Source organism: Choristoneura fumiferana, chromosome 30, assembly GCF_025370935.1.
Source record: "Choristoneura fumiferana chromosome 30, NRCan_CFum_1, whole genome shotgun sequence".
Lineage (NCBI taxonomy): Eukaryota > Metazoa > Arthropoda > Insecta > Lepidoptera > Tortricidae > Choristoneura > Choristoneura fumiferana.
In genome coordinates, this window is record NC_133501.1 from 394217 (window position 1) to 410016 (window position 15800).

General features: G+C 37.2%; 2 protein-coding genes across 5 annotated transcripts in view; one reads left to right on the plus strand and one right to left on the minus strand.

The window, feature by feature from the left end:
- Positions 1-646: 646 nt before the first annotated feature.
- Positions 647-4162, minus strand: LOC141444806 (uncharacterized). 4 transcript variants are annotated; one of them, XM_074110462.1, is made up of 6 exons: positions 3883-4162; positions 2879-3062; positions 2354-2434; positions 1893-1988; positions 1676-1777; positions 647-1116 (listed from the first exon to the last, which is right to left on the minus strand). In XM_074110462.1, the coding sequence occupies exons 1-6, from the start codon at positions 3957-3959 to the stop codon at positions 793-795; spliced, it is 864 nt and encodes a 287-aa protein (XP_073966563.1). In that variant the 5' UTR covers positions 3960-4162; the 3' UTR covers positions 647-792. The 4 variants fall into 4 exon arrangements, with proteins under 4 accessions (XP_073966563.1, XP_073966564.1, XP_073966565.1 ...); XM_074110463.1 differs by lacking the exon at positions 2354-2434; XM_074110464.1 differs by lacking the exon at positions 1893-1988.
- A 1905-nt stretch (positions 4163-6067) lies between these two features.
- Positions 6068-15800, plus strand: part of LOC141444798 (cytoplasmic FMR1-interacting protein-like) — a gene marked incomplete at its 3' end in the record, with an annotated part of 78333 nt that continues 68600 nt past the window's right edge. The window contains 5 exon segments of the mRNA XM_074110453.1: positions 6068-6310; positions 7627-7763; positions 11539-11718; positions 13007-13188; positions 15432-15559. Coding sequence (XP_073966554.1) covers positions 6235-6310; positions 7627-7763; positions 11539-11718; positions 13007-13188; positions 15432-15559 — 703 coding nt within the window.

The window sequence follows — 15800 nt, forward strand, 5'->3', positions numbered from 1 at the left end:
AGACTCCAAAAACCAATCATAATTTGATTGCTTAGTAGCGACATCTCTTGTCTGGGTGAGCGGTTGGTTCCGAAAGAGTGTGACGTCTCTCGATGAGAGCGGAACATAGATGTCGCTAGTGCTGCTGCATAAGTAGCGTAGTAGAAATAAGCAACCTGAGATATGTATGCATAGGAAAAATTCGTGTCTAGATTCCTGTCCAGCGGTGGTGTAGGGGCTATAGCACGCAGCACGGATTGCTGAGGACCTGGGTTCGATTCTCAGCGCTGGTCTCTTTTTCTGGTTTTTCTGTGCATCCATGTCTCAGTTTGTATTTCCTATCTCAGTAACTATAATAACTAGACTTCAAGTTTGATACACAAGCAGGTATTTATAACAACACTAAAACACATATTTCAAGATTTTTGGAAATTCCCACGGGATATGGAAATAACGGGATTTATATATTCAGTTCAACGGGATCGTTTTACTGGTCATAGAACGCTGAAATTTGGCTTTTAGGTTCCTTGGGGAGTCTACACTAGAGTAGTTAAAGTTGATCGTAATCATGAGAATATCCAGAAAACATAATTTTCTACCTAATATTACGCATTTGAAGTCGTCGTGTACCTATATTTTTTTGTAAGGGAAATCAAACAAGTTTCAATATTTATGAATGTAGTTTGTTTATAACAATAATTCCTTTATTCATTTTTATTTTCAATCAGTGTCCTTGAAACGAAAAAGAGAAAACCTTGAAGAGAAATCTCGTGATTTTTGAAAAAAAATGCCTTTTGTTTAAGAAATAAAGCATTAAACGTCGTATTTACAAACACACAGACGGGACAAATCTGTCTCTACATCTTTCTGTTTCCTCAAAACTGTCATCGCAGTTTTCATAGACGCCATTTTCTTCTTCATTCTCGCAACTTTCTTCTGTAAAGTATTAATTTGTTTATTTTTCTTCAATATTAGTTGGCGGCATTTTATAAGGTCTTTCCTCATATTACTTTTATGTGGAGAATCAAATGCTGATCCTATTGATGTTGAAGGGGAAACTGCTGGAGTGATACACTGTAGCACATTTTCCAATACAGCTACTTGATCGGGTTCTTTTTGCGCTTGCTCCATGACAACCTGCGATGTATAATTATTATTATTTATTAATAACATTTTAAAGAAATTTAAAACAATATTTTTTAATTGGCCAAGGCATAATTTTTAGTCTCATCAAGTGAAATGTAAATTTCTTTAACCCGAAATCCTAATCCTTACCCACTTTGTACGTTTTGAAAATCGTGACATTCATCGGGCAAATTCACTTTTAATAAAAGCTTTTTGCTACCTGTACTTTTTGTTTACTGAACTTCTATTGTCACCCAAACTACATTAATTGCATACCAAATTTCAAGTCGATGCCATTAACCGTTGAAGAGTTCCGTCCTGTGGAGACGATCCTGGCCGGACTACCAGGATGTCTTTGCCAGATTATTGTATTGTCATGCAATTTACATAAGTATACCAAATTTCAAGTCAATCCAACTACTGGAAGTTGGACGAATTTAACTTGCAAGATTTGATTGATTGCAGACAGACTGACACCAGGACAGGTGAAACTAAATAAAAGTTTGTAAAATGGATTAGGATTGAAAAAAAAAGATCGCATATTATTATATACATACATGCACACACTTACATTACCATCACCCATAGGTAGACGGAAGGAAATATTTTGCGTGGTTTCCATGCCCAAAGCTGTTTCCGTCTCATATTGAAGTTCTTCTGACACGATGATGACCTAAAAAAATACTTTAAGTAGGTACCTATTTAACTATTATTGCACAAAATGATAACAAGTGTTCAAAAGGCGGACTTAGTCCATAACTGAAAGAAAATGCACGTTTCAAACCTACAGTTGCCAGGTGCGGTGATGTAGACGTGGGAGAAGGAACTTCAGTTCGCGCCTTTTTTGTTTCAGATTCACCTTCCTCGTCTGACATAATTTCCACCTAAAAAAAACCTTGTATTGAACTTTAATTTCCAAAGCCACTAAGTTATGCTTGGCTTTAATTTCCAAAGCCACTAAGGTATGCTTGGCTTCAATTTCCAAAGCCACTAAGGTATGCTTGGCTTCAATTTCCAAAGCCACTAAGGTATGCTTGGCTTTAATTTCCAAAGCCACTAAGGTATGCTTGGCTTCAATTTCCAAAGCCACTAAGGTATGCTTGGCTTTAATTTCCAAAGCCACTAAGGTATGCTTGGCTTCAATTTCCAAAGCCACTAAGGTATGCTTGGCTTTAATTTCCAAAGCCACTAAAATATGATTCCAACAGGCTCTCGAGCTTGATCCCTTGCTGTTTTTTCGACAACTTACATTTGGCTCTTGTTGATTTAACGACGTAGAACTTGAACTGATATGTCGCTTTCCTAATTTGTTAATTTGTTCTTGGTTTATCTAAAAATGAAGATCAGCTTTAATTACTTATTTGTAGGAAGCTTCACCATCATACATTACAGAAGAAGGAATATTTTTAATGACATTAAACTGCATAATATTTTATTACCGACACATTTTGCTTGACACGCTTCGGAGTGCTATAAGTTGTCACTCACGCGTGCCGTGGTTCTTATTACAATGCCATTAATGTCCAATTTTGTCAAAATCACGCGTCTTCGTGGATATTAGGATGGCACTAGGTATTATAACTAATATATAACTATACATATAGTTGTTGCTCACCCCAGAAGTATATAAAAAAAAAGAAAATCGGCCCATAATTGACCGAGAAATCAGTGAACATACATTAAAAAAAATACAGTGGAATACATAACGGACTTTGTTTTATTCTAGGTACTTATGTAGAATTTTAGAGAGCAGAACTGCTGCTTATACTCATACCTCAATGTGCGGGATTGCAGATTTTTTTATTCGCCGCAAACCTTTGCTTGTTATATATTTGTCAGACTCCGCAAAATGATCTGAGCAAACAACATTTGCATCATTCGCCTTAAAAAATTCCTCGCCTCTCTCTTGTGCTACAATTTTCCTCCACCTTTCTCTATGCACTTCATTTTGAGGAAAACTAAAATATAAGTAGAAAATTGTTATACTTCATTATATTTTAGGATTTGAAATAACTCTTTGGATTTGAATTAACGGTCAAACTATCGCACACAATTCCCAGTAACACATACACACATACGTGTAGACACATCCAGGAAAACAAAGCTTTATATATTCTGTGGCTTCGCATAAAAACATAAAATTCTAGAAATAAAGTGACGGCAACTCCACTACACTTTTGTTCGTTGTTCAGGCCCTATACCACGAATTGCAAAACTCGAACTTCGTATGTTGCCGTTCCGCTGACGCTTATGTCATTTAATACGCGAGTGAAAGAGACGGCGCGATACGAACTTCGATTTGCGAGTTTCGTAGTAGCCCTGCTGTTGTTTGTTTATCTGCAGGGCTACTACGAAACTTGAAACTCGAAGTTCGTGTCGTGCGGTCCCTCATGCTCTCGCATCATGTGTCAGAGGAACAGCTGGGCTACTACGAAACTCGAAACTCGAAGTTCATATCGTACCGTCCCTCTCGTTCTCGTATTATATAGTATAAGTGTCAAAGGGACCGCACGACACGAACTTCGAGTATAAAGTTTCGTAGTAGCCCTGCTGCTGTTTCGTTTTACTGCTAAGCTTTCCTGTGTGTGTGACAAAGACAAAAATCTTAGACATAGAGAAGGCATATGGCATATGTCAATGTTGTCGAATGGAATTCTGGAAATCTGGAAACGTCATTTTATTAGCTATTTAGAAATGGCTTTAAAATTAATTTAAATCAGTATTTCTCTCTGATTATTACTTTACCAGAATTTAATTGAAAAAACAACAGATACTCACTGAAAGTATGATATTCCATCAGATTTGTTCCGTTTTCGCGAGTGATTTTTGCACTTTTTAAAGACACACGTGGGCATCGTTACGCTTGCACTGCCAACAACGTACTGAGAAAAAAGAAGGCCACCACGTCTATCAATGTGGCGCTCATTTGCTTCGGACTTCGGGCGTGCGACTATGAATCTACAAGTATAATTAATCAAAGGCTTCCGATCATCACTGATGCCACGGTGAGGGCCAGACCCAGCTATTTTTTTTATTAAAAAAAACTGACAGATCAGAGCCGTCATAACAAACAGAATAAGCTTAGTTTCTGAACGTGTCTTGGGCGTCGGCGCTAGTGATAAGACACAGTCATACTAGTCGATAATTTATGAAAAACCAAACTGACAGGACTGCACATGAAGCTATTTTAATGATAAAATGAAAGAGAATATTACCTTCTCTCCCCTTACTAAAATAGATAATTCAAAAAGAATACAAAATGATCGACGGTTGTATGTAATATGTAATGTTTAGAAAATAATTGTGTTAACACAGTACAAATATTTTGCCAACTGAAAGCCGCCCTTATTGACAAAAAATAAATTCAACTCACTCGTCATAACTATACCTTCCATAATTTGAATTAATATTTTTTTGTTACAACCAACTTAATTTTGCGATCAAATATGTGACACAGCCAACTGCCTGACAGCTGCCTTTCGGACAGCTTCTTCGGAGACACACTCCGTGAGCTCCTAAAAAAAGCTTCGGATTTTAGAAGCATTCTTCGGGTATTGACGATGACACGTGATCGTGATATGCGGTCCTGGTCTGTTATCAACTTGCAAAACTTTTCGAAGTTACCGTAAAAAGTTATGTAAAGAATAACAATCAGTACAAAATAAACCTTACAGTAATAATATTACGCTTATTTATCTTTTTCTAATTTTAATTCAATATGACTTATTGTCATGATACAAATAAAATAAAATTAGGATTTTCGAATTCTTCCATCGTTAATTTAAATAGAGAACACCCCGCCTTAACACACTACTTTTGTTTGGAAGTATATAGAGCTGTTATACTGTGTCTACTTGTCTTGGGTATGTCAAATTTATTTTTTGGTCTTCTTCCTTTAATATTTTTTTGATGTACTTTTCGATATCTTCGTGGCTTCTATAACTCGGTCTTGAACCTCATTAAAATATTTACATTATTTAAATATTTGAAACTCAGCTTCTTTGAAAAAAAAAAATGTACATTATAATTACAAACACTTTCCCGTTATTGGCTATTTACAGAAATACCATATTTAAGTTGATTCGCTATAGAAATCAGTTATCGAAAGATAAACAACAAATAAGTAAGTGGTGGTTTTAATTGCTTTATATAAATCAATGAAAACAATGAGTGCACTCTCCGAGTGATGGATTGCTACCACAATACAAGTAATATAGGCAGTATTTCGATTTCATAGTAGAGCGCCCGAATCGACGCACGTACACAGCGAAGCGTCTTTCACGGCCGCTAACCAAACTTCGCCCGATAACGATAAAACTACGCAGTGCCACGCCGCGCGCCCCCCAGTCCGGTCGCTGGTCGAGTAAGTGATGCCTGCGCCGCCCCACCGCGCCCGCTCTATTCGCCCCCGTTTCGATTCCGTAACGTGGCTGTAAACGCTCGGTACTAAGTAACCAGGTACATAAACTATCTAACTAATTTAGCTCAGGGACCCAAAGAGGGTCTTGGCCTTCGAAACGAGAGCATGCCATCTGTCCCGATCGTGCGCAAGTACATACTATAATATTTTATTTAATAATGGCGGCGTCACGAGAACGTGTGTACTGCAGTGTATACGGGTGCCTGTTACTTGTATTGTGTTGCTACAAAGGGCTACTAAGTCAAAAAGGCAATTGTCATTTTCTACAACACGAATCTTTCCGATTTCCTTCGAAATCCGATTGTACATATACGAAATCCTTGTTGACCGAGTCTGCAGGGCTACTCCGAAGCTGGAAACTCGAGTTTAGTATTGTACCGTCCCTCTCGCTATCGTATTAAATAGTATAATAATGTAAGTGTCAACGTTTCTTTTTCTTTTAATATCGATATGAAAGTACAGTTACATCGTGACAGCACATCACTCGACTCAGTGTTTTGCTGTCAAGCATATACATCGCCGTATTTATTTTAACTAAACCAATATTGCTATCAAAATTACATTGAAACAATACTAATAACTCTTCTCATTAGTTAAGAAACACTACATTAATGATAGAGAGTGTGAAAACTCTTTAAATCGGCTTATACCGCCATTTCCTGTGGATAGTATTCGCGTGTGGTGTTACAGTTTTTAAAAGCTTAAAAATTATGTCTGTAAGTGAAAAAGTGTCGTTATCGGACGCTTTAAGCAACGTGGACGTCTTGGATGAGCTCACACTCCCAGGTATTTAAGTTTTTTCATGTTTTTAATCGCCCATAAACTATGATTCATACCACATCCGTACTTTTCGTTATCGAGTACATTTAGTGTTATTTCTCGGATAATAAATGGTTTTATTGAGAACTTATGGTCGAAAAAACATCATTTTATGAATAAAAATAATTTATTTTGCTAGTGTGCGGTAAAAATTCCCACTGTGGTCGTGAGCAGCAAAGTTAGTTAATTTGTTGTATTTAATGTGGACCTCCGCAAAATCAAGGAAGTAATTGTTAAGTAGAAATAAATTGCATAAAGGTTATCTTTATGATGTAGAGAAGGAATAATACATTACTTACTTACTTACTTCGCCGGCTCAGCTACCCAAAGTGGATCTTGGCCTCCGACACAAGACTCCGCCAATTGTTCCTATCCTGTACAACAAGGCGATAATAAATTGCTACTGAATAATATAAGAAAGAGGAACAAAGTTGTCTAAGAGTATGCTGTACTCTATTTATTAAACCAAGATACTAAAGTGACAGTGTGAAATCTCAAATGCAAAAATAATGTGACCAGCATAATACGAATAGTGCCGCTCTCTGATTTTGGTTTTTTACATTATTGCAAATAATCGGTAAAACAACATTATATGGAAACAAAAATAAAATTAAAGCGTTCATTATTCTACTTTTTACAAGAATTGAGCTTAACTTGCTTAGAATCAAATGAAATTTAATAATCAACATCTGCAAAAAGTCGAAATACATCCTAAACAGTTTCATTTTCATTAGACCTATATTTACCTTTTTAGGATGTCCTAAGTGCCCTACTTGTGTTAGCACGTCACAGATCCGTTCATATATTAACTTTTTATATGTATAACTTAGGTACTTACCAAAAATTTTCAGTGATTACCGGTTGTGGCACTATTTATGAGATTTAAAAAACAGGTAACACATGAAACTTCATTTTAGTATCTTGGTTTAATAAATGGAATATAGAGTTTTCAACATAACAATATTAAACAAGAGAGATCATGAATGTCTCAGTATTATTTTGGCATGTTTGTATTATGTTTAAAGTCAATTGCCCAAATATTCTAAGAGGCAATCCATAAACATTACGTAAATTTTGATTATTTTTAAACCCGATGCTCATGTTCGTCACATACTGTGATATTTGTAATTAATAGCTGTTGTAATAGAAGAAAATAATTGTCCTTTGACTGAAGCCATTTATTAAAAAAAGGGAGTAGATAATTTACCCGCCCATGTAGCATCTAGACCTTTGTAAAGTAATGCCTGATTCAGTTAATGATTTAAAATTGTTTTTCGTTACAGATGAGCAACCCTGCATCGAAGCGGCTCCATGCTCCATTCTTTACCAAGCCAATTTTGACACCAACTTTGAGGACCGCAATGGCTTTGTCACCGGCATCGCCAAGTACATCGAGGAAGCTACTGTTCATGCCAACTTGGTATGCAAATTTCTTGTACAATAATTTGTAAACATTGTCATAGAAATGCATAAATTTTCATACAACTGGACATAGTTTAAAAAAAAAACCCTCATCCATTCAATTTTCAATTTTGGGTTTGGTATCCGTACATTTCGCAACTAACGTTTGGCAACCTGATTCATTTCGCAAACTCTAACACTGTAAATATTTCAGGATTTATTTCAGGGCCATTGTATAGAACCCTTTAGGTTAGGTTAGTTTTGAAAATACAAACTGAAATGTAGATGCACAGAAAAACCAGAAAAATAAGACCAACACTGGGAATCGAACCCAGGTCCTCGGTATTCCGTACTGCGTGCTATACCGCTACACCACAGTTGGTCAACGACACAGACACGAATTTCCCCTATGCACCACATATCTCAGCTTGTTTGTTTCTTATGTAGCCACTTAAGCAGTGACGCTAGCGACATCTATACCGTAGCCCTCATCGAGAAACTTTCGGCATTCCATTGGTAAAAGTAAAAATTTGGAATTGAAATAAAAAATACAAAAAGATTCCAAAAAACCAATCTGAGGTTAGTTTTATAAAAATCCTGAAATATTAACAGTTTCAGATATTAAGAAAGAAAGAAAGAAAGAAAATATATTTATTCACAACACAAGACAACAATATTATTAGGTACAAAAAAAAAAAACAACACAAAGGTATGTGTCATTGCGGTTGTGAATCGGACACTGGCTCAGCATAATGCTGAAGCGTTAAAAACACCCCAGCGCTGATTTTCAGCCAGCACCGTCGGCAACCCTCAGGCCGTTATAAAGACATACTACACACCATTAACTACATAAGACTACATATATTAAACAGATGTGAAATGAATCAGATTGCCAAACGTTAGTTGCGGAACATTAGTGCATGTTTGGATTTAGTTTCAGTAGCAACAAACAAAAGCAAATTTAAAGAATGACGGTGCTTTACAGAAAACTCAGGGCTCTACAGAAAGCCATAATTACTGCTTATAACGTGTGGCAACACATGCTGAGTTTTGGCGTCCCTTTTTGGTGTCCTAGTTTTGGTGTCTTAGTTTTAGTGCTAGTTTCAATCTTATTACTGTAAGGTGGTGGTACTAATGGAATTAAAATAAATCTTTCTTTCTTTTTTGTTAAACTAAGTCCAAATATGATACTAACTAGCTTTTCGCGCGGCTTTACCCGCGTGAAATTCGGTTATCGTGCGCTGTTCCCTCGGGAACTGTGCATTTTACCGGGATAAAAAGTAGCCTAATGTCACTCTGGCCCATAAACTATACCAATGCCAAAAATCACGACGATCCGTCGCTCCGTTTCGACGTGAAAGACATACAAACATACATACAAACACACATGCACACAAATACACAAACACACACTTTCACATTTTATAATATTAGTATGGAAAATTAATTAAATTGTTGACCATATTGTTTTTTTTTTTCGTTACTTAATGACTTAATAAGTCAACTGTTATATAGGTAAGTAAATTTTGTTTTCACTTTAACTGCTCATCCACTTTTGCTGCTGACTATACGTGATTTTTCTCGACCGTAGTACACTCAAGTGTAAGGATATCGACACGGCTAGAGTTACAAAAATATGTATAAAAGAATTACGCACTTAACATTAAGAAATTGATAAGAAATCAGCTTCTCGTGAAATCATTAACACTAAGGGCAAGATCATAGAACATCAGCTGCATAAAACATCCAAAATTTCTTGACGTCAGAAAAATATCACGAACAGGCACGCAATCGTAATCATCACTTTGTCACGATGCACACAGGCGATCGCTGACATCTTAGTTAGCTCAGTGTAAGCTAGATGGCGCTTACTTCAATAAGGGATCTCTGAGCAGAATGACGGACGAACTCTAGAGGTCGCCACCGTAGTTTTCACTTGATTCATTTATTTACGTAATAATATGTATTTAATATTTATTTATTATTTACTTATTTATTTTATAAAAGTAGGCATTTTATTACACTCATTTACTACACGAGTTTGTACGACTAAATATATCTATAATCAACTCACCCTTGACCGTTTTTGTCGGCCAAGGGGGGTGCTGTCGATCAGCTGTGACCGGGGGAATTCTAACTGTAATATTCTCGCCCTTAAAAGCTGAAGCACAGCTGTAAAACACACATTCAACAGCTCACACTACACTAAACAGCTCTCTCGAAAGCTCCATACGCCCAGACTTGGGCACCTCCGTACGGCTTCAACTTCCACACCTTTGTACGGCTTACAAACCTTCGTACGGCTTACAAGCTCCGTACGGCTACAGCTTTCTCCGCTCTGCACGGCTACAACTTTCAAAGCTCCGTTCGGCTACAGCTCTCACGGCTCAGGCGGCCCCTTTACGCCCTAACCTGACACTAAGCCCTGACGGCCTTAACTTCCGGAGTACTGCACATCCTTCCTGGCTCGTCCAAGACCCTGATCGTTCCGGCGTGGAACACTTGTCCAGGCTGCTCGTCCTGCCGCCCTAAGGCCCTTTTGACCTCGGCACCGACGACCACTCAGCTGGACCAGGCCCCCCTGCTGTGGCCAGCCTCTTCGCTCCGGGTTCTTCTCTCCGACTCCAGGGAAGTGTAGGCCAGGGAGACCGAATAATCAGAACCACCTCTCAATAAAATCGCTTGAACTTACTACCTGAGATTCTCGTAATACTTTTACTTTAAATTTTGTCAAACTAGGCCTGTTATTTTTTGTCTTCAATTTCTAATTAAAAAATTATTAAAAAGTCTTATTGTTTTACTCAAGAATAACTTACTAGGCCTCCTTTAAGGTCAAACCTCCCCTCAAGAGGTCTGCCCTTGACAACTTTCTATTGGATTCAACAAAGATTATTATTATTATTTGCATAGTTTGGGACTAGGTCAATTGGTGTCAAATGTCCCATGATATTTATTTATTTATCTGACTTTTTATCACCTTTACCACAAGGTTGTATATATATTTAAACACAATATTACTTAATTTTTACAATAAAAACTGGGGATATTTTTTTTCTGTCATCCAACCCTATAGTGTGCGGTATTGTTTGATAGGTCTTTTAAAAACCATTAGAGCTTTGCTAAGACGATTTTTCGATTCAATGATTTGTTTGCGAAATATTCAACTTTAAACTGAAAATTTTCATTAAAATCGGCCGTCGCCCCTCTAAAATCTAAACCGGTGGGTGGAATAATTTGAAAAAATTCAGAATGGTAGTAAGTATATCAAAGTTTCAAGGAAAACTATAATGGCGAAGTTTGCTTGAGAATTATTAGTAGTTTAAGAGTAATTAGCAGCCTAAGGTATAAAATATACCTAAACTTGGAAGATTCCGTATAAAATACGAAATCCTTAGAAAAATAATAATAATAATAATAACGAATTTCTTTATTTAGGCATTTTTAAAAAAATACAATTAAAATGGTAAAAATAACATGCATTTAAAATTACAATTAAAATTAAAATTTACAATTTTACATGTCATTACACGCGCAGCATCGAAATTTTATTGCCAAAGTAGCACGTCGCACTCATTACCTTTACAATAGTGTTTATCGACTCGCTCACTCTCGCAACAAAAGACCAGTGTCTTTTTCTTATGACCGCGTAAAAGTCGTCTACCCTTTTCACGGCGAACATGCCAGACGCGCTACAGCGCCACGGTAAATATTACTTAACTTAGGAATTTCGGGCGTGTCCGACACGCTCACGGGCGTGGCCAGTTTTCGATAAATAGTTTAGTACTTGTTCCCAGAACGAGCTCCTAGAGGAAGGCAACGCCCACGCCGTGATGCTGTACACGTGGCGGTGCTGCAGCCGCGCCATCCCGCAGCCGCGCTCCAACGAGCAGCCCGACCGCGTCCACATCTACGAGCGGACCGTCCAGGTGCTGGCCCCCGAGGTCGACAAGCTGCTGCAGTTCATGTACTTCCAGGTACGTGGAATAACCTGACTATGAAGCTTCAGGTTCCAGGTTCGATCCCTGGTCGGGGCTGATATTTGAATGAATAAAAAAAAAAGCAAGATATTTTATTTATACAGTATAAAACTAAGCTAATTACAGCAAAACATATTTATCAACTGCGGTGTTGTATACTGCTCAAAAACACGGATGTTTGTACTCTGGTGTAACATACATATTAAACATCCAACCAAACGTTTAATATGTATGTTAGAGTATGTATTTCATTTATCTATTTAAGTATGTTTGCCTAGTATCCTTAATCATAGGTGTATAGGACCTAAGCCTGAGGCGATCCTCCCCCCCCCCCTGAAAAATAACCCTTAGGTATGCTAACGTCCATAATACAAGCTTTACTTAGTATGGGACTAGGTCAAGTAGTGTCAATTGGCCAAGTTATTTATTTATTTATAAATTCAAATTAAAATCATTTATTCAGTAAATAGGCCGCAATGGGCACTTTTACACGTCATTTTTTAAACTACCAGCGCTTTCGGAAAGACCATCATTGCCAAGAAGAATGCGCCGCAAGAAACTTGACAGTCATTTTTTCAAAATAAAATAATTACAAATAAGATACTTAAAACAGCCTCCTGAAGACAGTTTCTGAGCGGAATGACGGTCCATTTATGTGCCACTGGAACCAGCTGCATGTGTTGCCCACTTAGTATATGTAATGTAATCTTATTGTTCTTAATTTCTATTTAATTTCTATGTGTATGATCCGAGTTGGTCGAAATCAATTTATTATTATTATTATTATTATTATTATTAAAAACTACAGTATAAAATTAAAGAAAAATTACAAAAAAATACAAAAAAATAATAAAGGGATTTTAACATTTAAAACTTAACGGTAAAAACTGCACACGTTTTTAAATGAAACAACAAAACTATTTAAAATTGTGTTAACTTCTGTAATAAAAACACAATAAATACCGCTAATAAATGTACATCTAGGTATTTTTAGTCCATTTGTGTTCGAAATACCGAGAAACGTGTGTTACAATTTGACCGTTAATTCAAATCTTAAATTAAACAGAGTATAGTTACAAAACTAAACACTAACTATATCTACCTACGTTCAGTGGAAGTGTAGAATGCTTCCACCGCCATAAAAAGTATATATAAAGAATGATATTGTAACGGATAACTCACGTCTTAAATCGAGTTACAATATTTAATATGAGTGAGTCTCACGGTAGTTTCATGTTCGAAATATATATAAAGAAAAATAACCTTACCTTATTATTATTGTCAGCGTAAAGCGATCGAGCGTTTCTGCGGCGAGGTGCGGCGTCTCTGTCACGCGGAGAAGCGGCGCGACTTCGTGTCGGAGGCGTACCTGCTCACGCTTGGCAAGTTCGTGAACATGTTCGCCGTGCTCGACGAACTCAAGAACATGAAGAGCTCAGTCAAAAACGACTACTCTACCTACAGGAGGTCAGTTATGTTTAACTAGTGTTTACCCCCGGCTTTGCACGTTAAAAACAACAGTTGGATTCAAGCGGAAGCTCGTCTGTTTAACACGGTATTTGACTATTTTGTATATGTTTTATAAATTAAAACTACACAATGCCTGTTATCGAATAGAAAAACAATTTTTAAGCTACCTTTACAAATAACAAAGTTATAAAGGTTTGATTCAAGATTAGACAGAGAAAGACATACTGGCATGTGACGTCACACGCCAGTACCGCCATACTTGCTGCATAGAGAAAAGCGTTTGAGAAAGAGACAGGTAGGTATATAGATTTTTCAAAAAACCACTATAAATCCAATTTTCAACCGATTTAAATTTTCTCTTCGCTAAACACTGTCTGTATATCTATATTTTCATAATAATATTAAGATATGGCAAAATCAGGAGTTGTTAAATACCGTATACTCATACTCAGCCAGTAATTGCCTACTTCCATGCCGCAACAATAATCTACTATTGTACTTGGTGGGTACTTACGGCACAACCTGTATAATATTTAATAAAATGGCGTCCTCGCAAAAAAGTATTCAGTCTCTATCTCTAAGACATCATTGAAGGCGGGTGCGGCGGCAACGGCCGAAACAGCAAAATTCTGTAAGGGGCTGTTTCACCATCCATTGATTAGTGTTAACTGTCGGTTAAATGTGATGCCGTCTCCGTCTATTCGAACAAAACAAATAAAGACGGCATTACATTTAACCGTCAGTTATGGATGGTGAAACAGCCCCTAAATATGAGAATCTGCCAAACAATTTCATATTTGTGGCTTTTGCTGTTGAAACTCTTGGTCCGTGGGGACTCGAAGCAAAAAACTTTTTAATAAAAAAAAGAATCTTGCCCATTCCACTGGTGACCATAGGGCCGGCTCTTTCCTCGGTCAACGTATTGGCATTGCCATACAAGGAGGAAACGCAGACAGCCTTATGGGCACCCTGCACAATAGCAGCGGCTTGGGTGATATTTGTAAATATAGATTTTTAGGATTAGAGTAAGTTAGTTTTAGTTCTATTTTTATTTATTTCTGTTAATTATTGTATATGTTGCGTGTTATTTATTAAATAAAGTCTTAAAAATTACACTGGCTCCTACATTAAAGTGTACTTTAACATTTAGTTTTTAATTTAGTTTAATCCCTACTAATATTATAAATGCGAAAGTAACTCTGTCTGTCTGTCTGTCTGTTACGCTTTCACGTCGAAGCCACTGAACCGATTTTGATGAAATTTGGTATATAGGTATTTTGAACCCCAAGGATCAACATAGGATACCTTTTTTTCCGGTAGAGGGCGCGATAACCTAGATCCACGCAGACGAAGTCGCGGGCATAAGCTAGTTATTTATAATATACAAATTTATATAAGTCTTTTCTGAGCAACCATAATGATACTAGTTCATTGGTGGAAACTGTTTTGGCTTGTGTGTTATCGAAATTTAAATATTTATGTGTATTATTTTTTTGCTGTTTGTTTTCCTTTATCAATAAATAAAAAACAATAATAATAACACACTGTCAATTTGTGAGCGAGTTAAAAGCGAGGGGAGCCCGCGACGGTATCACCGTGAGCTCGCAACGATTTCGCTGTGAAAACTTGCTACTTAGACCAGAGAACTTTTTTTTTAATTTATTTTTGATTCGACTGGATGGCAAACGAGCAAGTGATTCTCCTGATGGTAAGAGATCACCACCGCCCATAAACATCTGCAACACCAGGGGTAGCCCAGTGGTTGTTGTTTCGAGATTTTATCCCTATCCCGTGGAAATATCAGAATAAAAAGTAGCCTATGTTTTGAACATGAAACTACCGTGAGACCCACTCATATTAAATATATTGACCCGGATAACTCACGTCTTAAATCGAGTTTAGCTCGACATGTTTCGGGCTAATCCGTAGCCCTTCGTCTTCGGAGCAACGCGACTCAGCAGCTGCTGCAACACGCACACTACGAACTAAGACGAAGGGCTACGGATTAGCCGGAAACATGTCGAGCTAAACTCGATTTAAGACGTGAGTTATCCGGGTCAATATATTTAATATGAGCCTATGTTTTATTCCCGATGTCCGGCTATCTACATACCAAATTTCATCCAAATCCGTCCAGCCGTTTCAGCGTAAAAGAGTAACAAACATAACTCACTCACAAACTTTCACATTTATAATATTAGTAGGAAGTAGGATGTGATTGTTTTGTTCACCATCGGCAGAGCTGCGCAGTTTCTCAAGGTGATGTCGGACAGCCAGAGCCTCCAGGAGTCCCAGAACCTGTCAATGTTCCTGGCCACCCAGAACAAGATCCGGGACACTGTCAAGGATGCCCTGGAGAAGATCAATGGTAAGCCCATCACCTATTTTGACATTGGAACACTTTATACACATCCAATTGACAAGATTTCATATTTCTAAGACCATAATTTGATTCGTTCTCTGTATTCTGTTTGGGAAGAGAAAGACGCTGATATTTTTAAAATTTCTCTACGATTATTAATTAATTTATTACATTTTTTAAAGATGTGCTTATTCTAAAGGGCATAACTCCAAAACTACCACACAATAGATCCATTACTTTTGTCTAG

Bases quoted from the DNA above. Each gene is read 5' to 3' on its own strand.
- LOC141444806 (XM_074110462.1), bottom strand. From the start codon at position 3,959: ATGCCCACGTGTGTCTTTAAAAAGTGCAAAAATCACTCGCGAAAACGG. The intron at 3,063-3,882 runs GTGAGTATCTGT...CTTATATTTTAG, and splicing joins GATGGAATATCATACTTTCA to TTTTCCTCAAAATGAAGTGC. The intron at 1,117-1,675 runs GTAAGTGTGTGC...TATACATCGCAG, and splicing joins TACCTATGGGTGATGGTAAT to GTTGTCATGGAGCAAGCGCA.